This window comes from Ctenocephalides felis, unplaced genomic scaffold, assembly GCF_003426905.1.
Source record: "Ctenocephalides felis isolate EL2017-DRISC unplaced genomic scaffold, ASM342690v1 CF-g0.4_SCAFFOLD_01886, whole genome shotgun sequence".
Taxonomy (NCBI): domain Eukaryota; kingdom Metazoa; phylum Arthropoda; class Insecta; order Siphonaptera; family Pulicidae; genus Ctenocephalides; species Ctenocephalides felis.
In genome coordinates this window covers 176,931,414-176,948,687 of record NW_020538040.1, presented here as the reverse complement: position 1 = coordinate 176,948,687, position 17,274 = coordinate 176,931,414, and the positions used below count along the sequence as shown (strand labels likewise).

Below are 17,274 nucleotides of genomic sequence, written 5' to 3'. Positions count from 1 at the left end.
AAACACACGATACAAAAAAGTTGGGGAACCTATGCTGGACTGGGTATTGGACTCTTTAATAAATCATTTTTGACCATAAAAAAATTAAAAATAGGAAATATCACTAATTACTTAATCAAGTCTAAGAAACTTGCTTATAATAAATTATAATATATTAAGAGCTAATATAGTATTTATATACACATTAATGTATTAAAAAAGAATTAATCCAAATTTTTTGCATGCAAATCTCAGTAGAAATATTACTATATATGCATTAGCTTCACATCGAATTTAAAATGTTTGATTCTGTATCATTTGTTTAACTTATTATCCGCAATATAAAAGGATAAAATGTAACTAATAGCATATCTAAAAAAAACTCACTTACCATAAAATTGGCTTCAGAAGTCCCATGTTCGATATCCGCTTCGGACAGCCTGATGTCAATCGGTAGGTATAGTAGCAATAAGTTGCGAGTAAAAATAGTCCACTCCTTGTATTACTGAAACAATGAGAAAAAAAACTGTATTAGAGTTAATCTAATAATTTATCAAATACAAATAGGACAACCTTTGGGTTACCATTAACAAAGCCAGATCATTAAGAAGTCCTAAGAAGCTTATAGAACAATTAAGTTCTGGTTAACGATAAATAAATAAATAAAAATTTAACAGAAATATTTTCAGTAATATTATTTAAAAACTGTTTGCTTCTTGCGAGAAAAGTTATAATTCAAATTGTTATATAAAGCAGTAGTGACATCAGCTTATACTAGAAAATATAGATAGCAAAATAAGCCTTTTCCAGCATTGCTGCATTAATAAAAAATCATCAGTATTAATAATAATTTCATTAAAATAGGTAGGACAACCGATGAGTTGCCATAAAGTCCCGTCCCTAAAAAGGCATTAAAATATCTCATGTTACTCGTTAAGTTTGGATTGCTGTTAGTAACTTTTTTTTTAAAAAAAAAAAAAAACATAATATAAAAATAATGAAACAATTATTATGTATAAATTTCGTAATACTATTTATCAAATGATCTTTTATGTGACAATAATGAAGCAATGAATTTGAACACAAAATCCAAAATGTTGAAGTGTTATTACGATGACACCTTTCATCGTCTCCTCGAGTCATTTACAAAATGTCAAGTTAATTAATTACTGAAATGAGAGTCAAATATCACACAAACTCATTCAGCAAACTACAATATCAAAAGTAGGGGAATTATTTTCTTTAATTTTTTGAGAGCTACTTAATTAAATAATTTTTAATATAAATTAATGCTAATAATTTTTATATTAAATAAATTAAAATTCCATATTTTATTATTTTATTTAGAATGTATTGGTTAGATATATAGGACTTGAATATTAGAGTCAGATTAATTTTTACATAAAATAAACAACATTGTACGACACTGTATGAATTGTTTTCATGCGGTGGATAAGGGCCGCATAAAAAGTCTTACTTAGAAAATACGCCAATTATTCATGAAACAGCTTTTATTAATTTATAAAATTTTTTAATTTAACCTGAAGGAACTGTAAAACTAATTTTAATGACGCGAATCGTGGATAAAACTCTGCATACAAAACGAATGTCGTTCACACGTCGAGCGACAATACCACTGTTTACGTAACTATATGATTCATATTTTTATAAAAACAAAATCGTACGAAACTGGTCATCATAAAAACAGAGTTTACTATATTCGAATTTATTAAATAAATAATTAAATATATATTATCTGAATGTTACGTACGATTTTGCAATAACAACTGCAGTCAACCCTCCGATGACGCAGTGAATACGTACCGTGTAATATATAATAATATTATTATTGAATTAATGAATGCTTATGATATGATAAAAAATTAAATAGAAGCGGAATTTTCCAACAAAAAATCAGGCAGATTGTTTGAGAAAAAAACTAACATTCAAGGAAAGAGCTCTGAAACTACTAAAACCGATGTCGCACACAGCTATCATGTAGCAGGCATGTTTTTACAAACATATTGAAACAGACAAAATATCTGATAACAGAACTAATATTTAAACCTTTTACATTAATACCAGTTACTAAAGTTAAATGAAAACTTCAATTTAAACTCCGCTTAATATGCGCGAAAACCGCGCTCCCAGAAGGTTGACTGTATTGATAAAACTCGACAAAAAAAATGTAATACTCACTCATTTATGTGTAAAACACATTCAATTATGACGGATCCAATAAGCACAAGTTCAATACCACTATCATAAAAACCTTCTGATTTCTCGTCGGCTCGTCGACCCGGTTGCGTTGGCGTCCGGGTCGACACGCCTTTGTTCTTGTCTCTGCAAAATGCAGGCATTAAATGAAGTCCGCATTTCAATCATTGCTGTAATATCAACAAGCATAGATCAACGATGCCGATATTGTGAAGATAAGAACTTCTAAACAAACCATTTGAAGTTGTATCACAAATTCGATATAGTTGATACTATCGCCTTCGGCTGGTGTATTTGATTTTAAATCCTATTCATATTTTTTTGAAACAGTTTGGCAATTGAGCAGACAGTAAACAAATAACGCTAATGATCGTTCAATGTTTTTATAAATGAATATCATGTAAATATCATAAAATTATTAATAACTAGCTATACCGAATTTGAAAAAAAAAGATTAAGGGTTTATTTTTATGTTAATTGCTATTTATTTTATATTAGCTTTTTTGAGATTTTTTTATATACAATATTTGTTGTGCAATTTATTTCATAGGCTAATACGACATTCTTGGCCTTTTTCGTGCTCTTAAAGAGTTTTGACTTTCTCCTAATCATGACTAATTCATGACTAATTGGTGTACCTAATGACTAATTGGTCCATGACTAATTGGTCCTAATCATGACTTTCATTGACTAATTGGTGTACATTCGATTTTGTTTGATTTGAAAGTTCATTGATATTTTTTTATTATTGATTATTTTTATTTCTCAAATGTTTAATTGCAGTCTGTGAAGTTTCACCAATTTGCCTTAATGCATGATACCATGTAACACTAGTTGCAATTAATGCGAGAGTTCTGGTACAGAATTCAGGAAACAAAAATTGAGAAATTGAGAAGTTGGTTAATATTTTATCCTAAAATACTTTATTCTGGGACAAGTTCACCACCTGTGTCAATAAATGTTGTTGAGTATCTTAGTTGTATGTTAGGGATGAATCTTTTATATTCTGAGAAACGATACAAACAAATCGAGATCTAGGACTCCATAAGTTGAATAAGATTAAATATGCATATATTCAACTATTATTAAAATGACAAACAAACAATAAGTCAAAACTATAAATAATATGAAGAATGTATCAAAATCATTACGTGTCGATCTATGAAAACAACAGCATGAAAAAAGTATTCACAATCTACTAACAAATTTTCTATCAAAAAGTAAAGAGTATCTGTTCGTATTTCGGGATCCAAGTTATAACACAATAAAAGAAATAATTTTTATCAAATTCAAAAACTTCATAGCTTGTTTAAAATGATAATTGAAATTAATTTTTTCTCACTTTATAGATTGTTCTAAATGGTAAGAATTATAGCAACTCCGGCTAGTTATATAAAAATTCTGAGGACCACACAATTCTGATCAACCCACAAAACATTCTATATTTGAACAGTTTTTGCAAATGCCTCATAATGAATACTTGTAAATAAAACCAAACGCTTCATTTTGTTTTACCAAATGAGTTCAGAAACAGCATCATCTGCATCTGAATTAGATTTATTGTTGTATTATCAATACACTGTAAAAATTTTTAAAAAAAGGAATAATATGATGCATTGTAAATAATTGTAAATATCCAGTCATGGCTCAGTCTCTGTTGTAGTGTTATCTGAAGAAATATTCTAATACAATTAAAATTACATATAAACCTAAATTAAAACTATCACAATTTTAATTACAACTCATCATGTACTACATGTGACATTAAAAATTCGTAGAGATCATCTAATGACCGTGATCCATTGTATTCGGATAATTTTTGCCCATCCTTGTACAAATATAGAGTAGGGAAACCGTCAACCTAAAATGTATATATTTAATATAGTAAGCACCTCTTAGTATATCATAGTAATATAATAGTAAATATAATTACAGCTTGAAGAGAACACAATTCCTTGTTGTCCTCTAAAGTGCAGTCAACTTTAGCTACGTTAATGTTAGTTGAACCGACAACCTTTTTAGCTAAGTCATCCCAAGTAGGTGCTAACCTTTTACAATGTCCACACCTAAATGAAAACATTAAATTATTCGTTAACATTTTGTATATTGAGGTAACCCCAGTATACAACGTATTAAATCTAACACAATACGAGTATTGAAGACATTCCTGCAGTGTATTTTTAAAGCATGATTTCACTGTAACGCGGATTGAATTAAGAAAAAACCTGATTACATGAGAAATAAAGTAGAATGTTTTAAAAGCAAACTTAATCTAATTTAAATTTAGATTAATCAATATAATAGTTCAATAAATGTGATAAAACTAGTAAAAAAGATATCTCATTTAATATTTTCCATTCAAGCATGTACATGCTTTATAAAAAAAAAAAGCCTAAGCTTACCCGAACGGTTAGGTCATACATGTATAAAAGTCTCTACACTAAAAGCAAGCAGCCAAAAATGGAAATTTTTTTTTTCAGAAAAAAATGAATCTGGGGGGTGAGAATATCTTGCCAAAAATAAAATACTTGAGATGCACCGCACTTGCTTCCTATGATTTATAAATTAATTGTAAGATGTAATTAATTAATTGTAAGATGATAAATAGGATGCAATTTTTTTAAATTTTTTAAAGATGACTCCTCTTCTTGTGATAGTCATTTGTTTTATATAACAAGAATTTGCATAACACACTAATCTTTTGGAAAGTAAGTAATTTGTAACACGGAGGTTATCTATATTTTCAGTTTTCTTTCAGAAGCATTCTATAAAGTATTATACACATTATAAATGTATAATGTATTTCTTATACCTGACCACTATGCTCATTAAAAATGATCATTCTGCTTTACAATTCCAGACGGAAAAACAAGTTTTGTAAAATTGATTATAAAATTACTTTTAAACTACGAACAATTTGACTAGTTTAAGCTCAAACAGTACTTTTTTAAAAGACTTAAAGCATCCACAGAAAGAGCTGTAAATAATAAAATAAAACTATGACAATGAAGATTCAATTACCATGGTGCAAAAAATTTGACGAAAGTCACACCCTTTGAAATGCCTTGTTCAAAGTTTGATCCCACAAGATTAAAGACACCTTCTTCTTCATTAGTGTCTGGAATGCGATTATCATCTCTATCTTCATCATCAATTTGTGAAGCACCATGTTTCTTCTCAACATAAGCCTTTAATTCTTCGTGATTCCTTTGTCCAGAGTATTTTTCCACCTAAAGAATAAAAACTGTATCAGTTGATAAAAGACAATTATAAAAAATTGATTTCATTTTTCTCCTCCAAGTGAATAAATAATTACATAACGAAGTGCAATAGTTAATTTCAAGGAACAAGTATAATATTAAAACAGCTTTAAATTTCAATTATAAATTATAATATAAATAATAATTATAATTATAATATATTATTATATTAATTAAATAATATTATATGTATTAATATATAAATAATATTATAATTATAAATATATAAATAGCCAATTAGTGTCCTGTTACTAACAGTACTCAGTACATATAAAACATTAGGCAAGAATAACTCATATCAAATGTTACTTTTAATAAGTCAATGTATTTTATTTAAAGTAAGTTTTACTATCAAACATACATACCTTTTTGCCATCCTCTATCCATAATAAGGTAGGATATCCTTTTACTTCAAATTGTGTGCAAATTGGGCGATGTTGAGTGCAGTCAATTTTAGCAATGCTTACAGAGTCTTCATGTTCAAAAGTACTCGCTAGTTTTTCCCAAACTGGGGCAAGACTCTAAAAAAAAAAATTCATTTTTGAAAGGTTTCAGTATTTAAAAAAAAAATCAAATGTAAAATGTTATCCTTAATTGAATTAGAAAAGTATTCCAATAAAAAGAACACTTTTGCATTCAGATCACAACCAAAGAGTATATATATTATATTTAAATATATAATAAATACATAAAATATATTTATATTTAATTTTACACAATTGTGTATATAATTGTTCTTTTATTTCACAAATTCTAACAATTACTTTACCTGGCAGTGACCACACCATGGTGCATAAAACTTCACAAAATGCTGCCCTTCTCTGACATGATCTGCAAACGTATCTTCTGTCAATTCGACTAGACCATTGACAGCATCAGGAATATGTGGAATCGATTCAACATCCTATATAAAAAAAGAGATTTAATTTCAGAACATTTAATTTCTTTGTGTAGTAATTTTTGAAATACATTTGTTACTTACCAAAGGTTCATTGGCACCGATTTGTTCATTAATAAAAGCTGTGAGAGTTGGTAAATCTCGAGTTCCTTTGAACTTCACAGGTTCTTCAGTGTCCAATTTGAAGAATAACAGGGTAGGGTAGCCTATAATAAATTAAATGCTTTAATTGAGTTTCTAGAGATATATATTAACATAACAATTATAGTAATTATCATAAATACAATAGTTTTGTGTTTAAAGTCAGATCTAATTATTAAAAAATTTGAATTTAAGATAAATTATTTATTCTAAAGTTTGTGTTTGAAAATGTAAACTATTGAACACAATATCAGTTGGAATTCAGAATGCTGAGTATGTTTATAAATCACGAGATAAAAATTGCAAAATGTTCTTGAAATGTGGATTTTTACCATAAGATTTTGAATCTCTAATTTTCAATTATTCTACATGTAATAACAAAGTTACAAATGAGTCATCTAATTAACAATAAAATCTTATTTAAGACAAAATATTTATACTAAAGTTTTCATTTGAAATTTGTAGTATTCGACACAAATCAGATATAATTTAGAATATAATCTATGTTTATAAAGTCATGAGATAAAAATTGCAGAAATTATGCAAATATGGATTTTTTAATAAGATTTTATATCTCTAATTATCAAAGGTTGGGTTTGTAATAACAAACTTACGAAAGAGTCAGAAGTGTTTAACAAAAATTTTTAATGTAAGACAAAAAAAATTAAAATTTGAATTTGAATATTTGTACTATTTGAAACAATAGATAGAATTCAGAACGCTATGTATGTTTATATATAAAGTTTTGGATCAAAAATTACAGAAATTCTCGAAATGCACATTTTTACAAAAATATTCTGCATCTCTAACTTTTACCTGTTGGGTACGCAATAAAAAAAGTCACATTTTTTAACCATTTTAAATATTCCGTTAATAGCACAATAAATGACACAATTAGTAACGTCATTCGGCGCTTAAATATTTCTGAAAAGAAAACGTTATGTACACAATCAACTAATAACGTATGCGGCTCATGTAATACAATTAAAACAAAGTAAATACGACCGTGTTGTTAATTAGTAAACAATAACATTATTTAGTACATTTAATATGGGCACTAATTAAACGATATTTTAACTTTTGTTAACATAATTTAAAAATCCTCAATGAAAATTACCCCCTGTAATTATTTAAATCAACTGTAGTTAAAAATTCGGTTTATAGTAAAAAATGAGAGCAAACGTTAATAAAAGAATATTTTAAAAACCAGTATCAGATTCTTCGTTGTATGAGATGTTGATAATTTTTTTTGTATTAAAATTGAAATTATGTTTAATTTTTACCTGTAACATCATGTTGAGAGCAAACTTCATTATCAGTCGTACAATCAACTTTGGCAATGGTGACTCTTGAATGCTCATCTGAATTTAACATCTCGGCTAACTGGTTCCATGTGGGCGCCAATTTTTGGCAGTAACCGCACCTATAAAATCGATATACATAAAATTAAAATTAATTAAGAATTTAGTAATTTACATGATAATTTATGTGACTAAACCATTGTTTTGTTAAAGTATACAGAACTAATTATTAAGTTAAGTTCTATTATATGTTTAGAACCGTGCAAGTTTTTATGTGAAAAGGTTGATAATTTTTTTTTTTACTGAACTGATTAGCATTCAGCCTGACTTATCGAGTTCCATCAATTGGTTATTAATTTTTATAACTGATGTAGCAACATTTCCACTTTTTTCATGATTGATTCAGAATGCAACTTGCAACTTCATCCTGGAAAAAACAACCTTCTCCGTAATTAAAACGAATATTGGCAATTTTTATCCAGTTGTCTCAATTTTTTCCTGACACGGAATGTAACCATTTTGAAACTATTATTTTCATATCCGAAGTTAATTACATTCAAGTACATGGTATGCTTTTTGTCGAGTCAATAATTTTAGTAATGTCATGCCCATGCACTATAATTTGAGTACCATGATATTATCCTACGTCTTGGTCCTAATTTATTTAAACCCACGATTCGTCAAACTAACCGGTTAGAAAATGAGGAAGCCCATTTTAAAAAGAAGTCTACATTAATAATGAATTGAAAACATAGATACTTCAACTTATGATAGATATTATTAAATCATGTGAAAGAAATCTATTTTTATGTGCAGTAATAAATGCAAATCGATGATTATATACACATATGCTAATTTAGCTAACTATCTTAAAGAAGAAAAATAAATATTTAATACATGTATAATAACAAATGTGTTTACAATTTCACGCTCATTGAATTTGTACACAACTTTTGTGATAAAATGCAGTATACAAACAAAATGTGTGCAATTTCAATTTACTGAGAAAGTTATTGCTTCCGATTAAAAGAATAATAAATAAAAAGTGCATGTGTGTGAAAATGTACACATTCATTATTTATAAGAAAGTGTGAGTATATATATATATATATATATATATATATATATATATATATATATATATATATTAGGGTGATCCTTAACAAGGACCTTTTCGAATTTCTTTGCTTCCAAGGGCGCCAATGCTTCCAAATGAATAAAAAATGAATTTCTAATAGTATTAGCTCTTAATATAAACATTAAATAACTTAAACTTAATATAAACAGCGCACGCTAATTGGAAGTTATCATGTATTTGTTATTAACATACGTCATTAAGTAAATTCTTGCGCCATCTGTATATTATTCTCGAACTCAAATATTATGACACATAAGAATATTTATGAACCACTTAACCTCTAATTAAATCCTATTCATCACGGAATCAAGATTAATTTTGCAGCAAAATATTTATTTAATTGGTAATGTTGAAACTCAAATTATTATCTTGATTCCATGATGAATAAATATTATAGAACAGCCCACATAGATTTAATTAGATATTAAGTGGTTCATAAATATTCTTATAAGTCATAATATTTGAGTTCGAGAATACCAAAATTGATCAAATGCAATAACAAAAAATAATATATAAATTGTAGGAGCAAAACTTCAGAATAAAAAATTAAAGAAACAAAATTACTGCCATAAAATTACAGCACACTTTTCGTGTATAAAAAACCGTGTATTTCAGATCTAGTTCTAGATAAAAATCATGTAACTTATGAAAATTTAAATTAATGTTCAAGCGTTAAAAATTTAAAAAATATAAAATATGTATGTATATATATAGAACATTATGAAGCTCCAAATATATTTCAACAGAAAAACACTATAAATATATTTTTGATTTACTTAAATATGCCAATGATTTTTATTTCAAAATGTAATAATAAGCAGAAATTGTATGATAAAAAATTAGTGTATTTTAAATTTTTATTTTATTCTGAATTGTTTTTTATTTTCTTTATCATGGGCGTTAAATAAATAAAAATGGCTGAAAATGTTAATAGCATAAAAAACACAGACAGGCTTCATACAAAAAATATTCAAACGCTTGATATAATGATGGTGCAAGTTTTGTCTGTTTAAGTAATTTATTAACCATTAGATAATGGTTAGTAAATACATAAATATAAGTATATATGTGTAAGCTTAAATAGATATACGTGTAGATAAGAAATGAATACGAGTATAATCCAAAGTTAACATAAAACAGCGTTACATATAAATTTTGATAAGAAACGCCCAGCATCCATCATGCCAGTGTAAAAAACTAGTGATAAAATGGAAGCATACACTAATAAAAAAAGTTTTATTTAGAATTAGTTGCAACTAATTAAATTTTTTCTAAAGAAAAACTGTATTACAATTAAAAAACTGAAAGGCTCTATAAGCTTTTGTGATAATAGTTGGCATACTAACTACGTGGCTTTTTAGAAGACCAACGGTCTACCAATATTCGACATATTTTCGTTATTAAAACTTCTCTAATGCTTATATTCTAACTTACTTTTATATGTCCTTTCAAATATCTTATTATTTTATGTTATTCTTTGTAATTAAATAATATTGTTATATTCTGAATTATGTAATTTTGTGTTATTAAGTGCATTATATATTATTCTATATATTGTAATTTATCCATATTATATGTATATTAATTGTATTTTTAAGTCTTATTCTGTGGGCTATATGTTTAAATTAAATAAATAAATAAAATGAATAATATACATATTTTAATTTGATGCAACGTTGTCGAGAAAGAGATATTTTCACTTAGAAACATATTTAAAAACCAAAGACGTTATTGCTTGATATCATACTGCCGAATCTAAAACCTTGGTTTGCAAGACCAAAGCTCTTATCACTGAGTAGAAATAATCGATAATACAATTTTCAATGCTATAGGCTTGTTAGTAAATATTGCATAAATATAATAACCGCATTATTTGCATAAGTGCTGTTTGCAATACGCGTATATGCATACAGAATCTTGTGACTAAAATTAACTCCGAACAAATATGATGATGTTTTTCAAATCAATTATTATTATGAAAGCATAGCTTGACGATTTGTCAAATATAAATAAAAATTCAACTACTTGAATAAGTAGCATTTTTTTAAATTGAGTTATGAAGAAACTACCAGGTCAATCTTTACTAAAAACTAATCAGCAGGATTCCCAACCGATATATTTCGAAAAAAAATTGCACTTGTCTGCTAATTATAAAAAAACGGTTGTGCAGATCGTGGTTCAATACGAGTCCTTATCGAATTTCTTCAATTGCTTTTACATTACGTAAAAATGTGCATCCGATTTTGAAAAATCTACTGCAACGCGTGTAGTAAATCTACTACAACGTGTGTAGTAAATCTACTACAACGAGTGTAAATCTACTACGAGTGTGAATCTACTACAATAAGTGTGCATTAAATCTACTACACTACAACGTTTGTAGTAAATGTACTACACTGAGTTTGTTTGTAAAAATCTACTGCAATGAACGTAGCGAACAAAAAACTATTAAAACAAGTGTAGCAAAAAATCTACTACATTGAGGGTAGAAAATCTACAACGAGTAAAGTAAAGGTACTACAACGAGTGTAGTAAATCTACTACATTGAGTTTGTTTGTAAAAATCTACTGCAATGAACGTGGCAAACAAAAAACTACTAAAACGAGTGTAGCAAAATCTACTACATTGAGGGTAGAAAATCTACAACGAGTAAAGTAAAGGTACTACAACGAGTGTAGTAAATGTACTACAACAAGTTTGTTTGTAAAATACTACTACTGCAATGAACGTAGCAAACAAAAAACTACTAAAACGAGTGTAGCAAGAAATCTACTACATTGAGGGTAGAAAATCTACAACGAGTAAAGTAAAGGTACTACAACGAGTGTAGTAAATGTACTACATTGAGTTTGTTTGTAAAAATCTACTGCAATGAACGTAGCAAACAAAAAACTAGTAAACGAGTGTAGCAAAAATCTACTACATTGAGGGTAGAAAATCTACAACGAGTAAAGTAAAGGTACTACAACGAGTGTAGTAAATGTACTACATTGAGTTTGTTTGTAAAAATCTACTGCATGAACGTAGCAAACAAAAAACTACTAAAACGAGTGTAGCAGAAATCTACTACATTGAGGGTAGAAAATCTACAAAGAGTAAAGTAAAGGTACTACAACGAGTGTAGTAAATGTACTACATTGAGTTTGTTTGTAAAAATCTACTGCAATGAACGTAGCAAACAAAAACTACTAAAACGAGTGTAGCAGAAATCTACTACATTGAGGGTAGAAAATCTACAAAGAGTAAGTAAAGGTACTACAACGAGTGTAGTATATGTACTACATTGAGTTGTTTTGTAAAAATCTACTGCAATGAGCGTAGAAAACAAAAGACTACCAAAACAAGTATAGAAAAAAATCTACTGCAATGTAGCAAACATACAACTACCTACTAAAACGAGTGTAGTAAAATCTACAATGAGGTAGAAAAACTGCAACGAGTGAAGTACTACAACGAATGTAGTAATCTACTACAATGAGTGTGTATTTGCAAAAAACTACTTGTAGTAAAAAAAACATGAGGTAATCACTACGATGAAGATAAAAAATCTACAATTAGAAAATCAGATTTTCTGGAGAAAAACCTCAAAGAATTAAAAAATATACAATGTAGTAATAAATATGTGCATATTTCTTCTTCAAGCTCTCGAATCTATTAAATGTGTCACAGTATACTAAAATAAATACCTCAACGTGTGTTTTACAACAAAGAATAGTAGCAATCAGAACAATCTAATTTTGTAAAATACAACAAAATTTTGATAATCAACTAAATTGTCCATTAATTTTATCCGGTTCCACTCGAAAACAAATGAAACATTCATACATTTTATATTTTATCAATTGTAAAAGTATTGAGTGTCGGTGAAGATTATTGACCTTTGAACTTTAAATTCTCTAGACTATTATATAAAAAAAATTTGGCAGTCGCTCATGTTTATTACAAAGCTAAATGCGTCGTCTTATCGTTTTGAAAGTCGTTATTTATATCTCACTAGCATGACAATCGAAAATCAAAAACGTAGAAATAGTAATAGCCAGATTTTAATTCACAGAAAAATAGTAGTTTGTAAATGCACTACAATTTTATATTAGCACTTATAAAATCTACTTCATTTAAATTGTAGTTTGAAATGAAATATATTATATAATGAAATGAGGTATGACTGAACTTTTATGTAAGATTATTATTTACAACTACCATTAAAAAAAAGAAAACAGGCTGTTTTTATAGCTGTATAGAAATTAACACCTAGCTATTAAATAATAACTAGCTATATTAATAATTTCAAATTTTCAACATATTAGAGATTAAATTTTATTCTTATATAGAAAAATATTAATGGTATTGTTATTCCTTTCATATCTGTATAATTTGGTACGTGAATGTGTTAGTACCGTGGTTTCCAACCCCTGGGGGGTCTCCTCCTCGGAAGGGCACAAGACTATTCTACTGGAAGCGTACAGGGTACAAGTTTAAAAATACTATTTTGGAAATATACCAAAAATGTTAAAATAATAATTATTATTTATGTATACTTTTACATATTACGATAAATAAACTATAATATAAGTTGAGTATAAATGAGACTGGTAGTAAAATATGGAGGGCGCAACATTGTGCTTTTTAAAGAAACAGGGGGGGCGCGGTCCTAAAAGGTTGGCAGCCACTGTGTTAATATATAATAGTTAGTAAAAAAAGAAAACCGGCTATATTTTACTGTTTCTATAGCTATAAAGAAATTAAATCTAACTGTTAATTAAACATTAGCTAATTTGGTGTGTGAATATGTTAATACCCGTGGTTTCCAACCCCTGGGGATTCTCCTCCTCAGAGGGGCACAAGGCTATTCTAATGGGGGCGTACAGATTTCAAAATACTATTCGGAAAAATATACCCAAAATGTTTAAATTATATAAAAAAATAATAAATTATTATTAGGTATACTTGTACCTATTTATTATTAATTTGTAGCATGATAAATAAATTATAATATCAGTTGATATGATAAATAAATTATAAAATTGGTAGAAAAATTAAGCAGGGTGCAACATTGTGTTTTTTTAAAAAAACATGGGGGGGTGGTTTTCTAAAAAGTTGGCATATATTTTACTGTTTTTATATCTATATAGAAATTAATAACAAGCTCTTAGTTTAAAACTAGCTATAATTTTATAGCTTCAACAAATTAGATATCTTTTATTAAAATTAAGAATTTTATTCTTATATAGTGAAATGTTGATGGAATTATTCTTTTCATATATGGATAAAAGTGTAGGTGTGTGTATATGTTAATACAGTGGTTTCCAATCTGTGGAAACGGGAGAAGGTGGGTGTCGCAATGCGAATAATTAGAAACCACTGGTGTTAATATATAATAATTGTTTGATTAAATTATAAGATTTGTTAGAACGATTATCTGATCGAAATACACATTTATGAACATATAATTTAATTAATATAAAATAATAATAAAACAGAATGTCATTTTATTAAACATTTTGTAGTCTCACAAGTGATAAATTATAAATGAATTTATTTAATCTGTATCAACATGATAAGAAAATTTGTATCTACATGTACTTAAAATAATTTTATTGTCTTTTTGATAAAAACTTGTTCTGGAATCACAAGTGTCAGCGAACTTTAATGAAGTGATTAAATACAATAAAAAAATGTGTATTTAAATATTTAGACAAATACTTGTATAAGGAATAAAATATACAAAATAAATGAGGAACTACAAAAAACTAGAAATACAGATTTCCGAGGTTTCCAAAAAATTGTTCGCAATCAAATGCACAACAAAACTATGAACTTTCTTAATAATATCAATAAAATTTATTTGTTCAAAAAAAATGTGTGTATAATAAAATGTTTAAAAATGCAACGAAAAAATGCAGAAAATTACGAATTGAGGTAATATATTATAAATCGAACAATAAAAATTATGGCATTAAATATCACACAAGACGTTAATTATAAACACAGTATAAACGATAAATGTACGGTAATGTAAAAGATATAAAAGTATTTTATATGAGTGTCATATAAAAAACAACATATAACCTACATTTTAAGCGGTTTAATATTATTCTTATTCTTATATAAATAGTATGATTGAATATATATTATATTTACCAGGTGCATAAAACATGATGAAATGTTATTTTTTCCAATTCCCTCTTGAAAGTTCTCTTTCGTATATTGGAATGTGTAAGGGCTTTCCTCATGTCCCGTACAAAACGTAACAAAACACAGGCCGAAAAGTATAATTAAGTTCATTTTGTTATCTTAAAACTATTTAAACAAACAAAACACTATGGTAATAGATACAGAATACTCTATTAATTAACCAGTATCACGACTAGAAACCAACACGGTTAAACGTTTTCTAACCTAATGTCCATACACTACTGTTCATTTGTCGAGTGTCATGATTTTGACACTTTGACACATCGACGCGTTCTCTTCGGTCAGCAGACAAGTTCACTCCTAGCGGATTTGTCGCGAAACACAATGACAGATTTATGAATTGTTTTGTTGGTGACAACTGACATATGAAGTTGTTTACTGTCAATTGACAGTTCGATTTGTTTCAAATTGTGCTTATTCGTGTTGCAAATGTTTATTTTTTTTTTTAATTTTTATTATTAATTATTTGTGTTGCAATATTTTTAGTTTTAAAAACATGTATATTTTTGAATAAGTTGAATTACAGTATATGAGTGTATATATGAGTTTATTACCTAAGAGTATTATACTGTCACAATAACATATAATATTGCAATACATTTTTATCTTAATCAGCATAATATATAACATATGTGAAAAAAAGGAAAAAGATCACGAATTTCCCGAAAAAGACCACATGTCAATAATTAGGAAAGTTATTAGATTTTATCAGAATACTTTTGATAAGAAGATTTACAAAACATTGTATCCGTTCATAAAGAAATAATATGTTCTAGTCCATCATTTAAGCTTAAATTAGGTAAGAATCTCGGAATTCGAAATACCCAGCTGTAAGTCTGTAATACTAGTATATTGACATCTTCAAGTTGTCTCAAAACCTAAATATGGTAGGTAGACTTACAGCTGGGTATCTCGAATTTTTGAGGTGAACTCACTATAATGACTGGACTATTTCAAATGCTGCTAAGAATTGATCAGGATATAGTTCCATGCCAAACTATACCCTGATTGACCCTATGATTTGGTTTGCCATACCAAACTATTTCTAATGTATATTGGCCAAGGGCTTGGATGTTACTATTGGGGTGATCTGTAAAAGTCGCCCGTGAGCTTCTTCATTTGTGTTGCAAATGTTAATTATTTTCAATTTCGATTGGATTTTTCTTAAAGAAGAATATTCTTATAAGAAGAATAAGAATAATAATATTTTCATATTGAATATATATTTGCTGAGACTCATATTAGGTTTTTTGAGCTTCAAGTATTTTTATGTTTCATGAAAGTGGAATACATGTAATTTTGTCCTTGTCCGGTAAATCCTTCAGCAGAAGAATTTTCAATGCAATAATATACTAACTGCCTGTGCATTTTTAATCTTGTAACATTATATTTATCAAAATTAATTCTGAACTTTATTACATGTCGACCTCTTCAAACTTACAATCAGACCTAAACTTGTCCAAGTGAAGACAAAGCTCTTCCAAGCTATGTCTTTCAACCTTTTATAACCTTTTTGCACATGAATTTTGTGTATTAATGATCATAGCTTATCTTCAAATGACTATAACTATGTCAAGGAAACCCAGGACTTCATCAATCGTATCAAATTTGGAATAAAAATCCTATGTCCAAAACACCTCACCTACGCAAAGTCACTACTGCCATTTAATCAAACGAATGATATATGATAAGTTGTTGAAATACAAAGCATTTATATATTATATATATATTAGTAAATACAATTGTTAATTGTATATTTATATTTCTAATTTGCGTCTTCATTATCAACCTGATAGTTAACTTCAGATTACAAATAATATACCCCCTATTGAAAGTTAATAAAAAAATAAAATTATTTGTTTCTATTTCATGCTTTTACTTTATTCTGTCCAGCAATTTAGCTTACATTCATACAATATCCATAATTGGTATACACCTATATAATTATCCTAATATATTTCTTACGATAATAATTTACATTATATATTCGATACATATATGTCACATATAAATCTTTTTATGTATATCCATAAAGAGAATACTTCATATAAAGTCAACATGACTCGATAATAATTTCACTGGTCCAATTAAAGTTGTGGCAATTATTGAAAACAATTAAAAACGACATGATTATGCTTATTATT

General features: G+C 27.5%; 2 protein-coding genes across 2 annotated transcripts in view; one reads left to right on the top strand and one right to left on the bottom strand.

Annotated features, from left to right (window-relative positions):
* Nucleotides 1–17,274, top strand: part of LOC113376308 (A disintegrin and metalloproteinase with thrombospondin motifs 9-like) — a 490,112-nt gene that overhangs the window by 417,794 nt on the left and 55,044 nt on the right. The gene's annotated exons all lie outside the window — the stretch shown is intronic.
* Nucleotides 3,711–17,274, bottom strand: part of LOC113378340 (thioredoxin domain-containing protein 5 homolog) — a 20,048-nt gene continuing 6,484 nt past the window's right edge. Inside the window, exons 2-8 of the mRNA XM_026618878.1 lie at nt 7,779–7,918; nt 6,439–6,560; nt 6,226–6,360; nt 5,822–5,977; nt 5,218–5,426; nt 4,130–4,262; nt 3,711–4,057 (exon numbers count right to left, since the gene is read on the bottom strand). Coding sequence (XP_026474663.1) covers nt 3,932–4,057; nt 4,130–4,262; nt 5,218–5,426; nt 5,822–5,977; nt 6,226–6,360; nt 6,439–6,560; nt 7,779–7,918 — 1,021 coding nt within the window. The 3' untranslated portion in view covers nt 3,711–3,931. The remainder of the gene's footprint in view (nt 4,058–4,129; nt 4,263–5,217; nt 5,427–5,821; nt 5,978–6,225; nt 6,361–6,438; nt 6,561–7,778; nt 7,919–17,274) is intronic.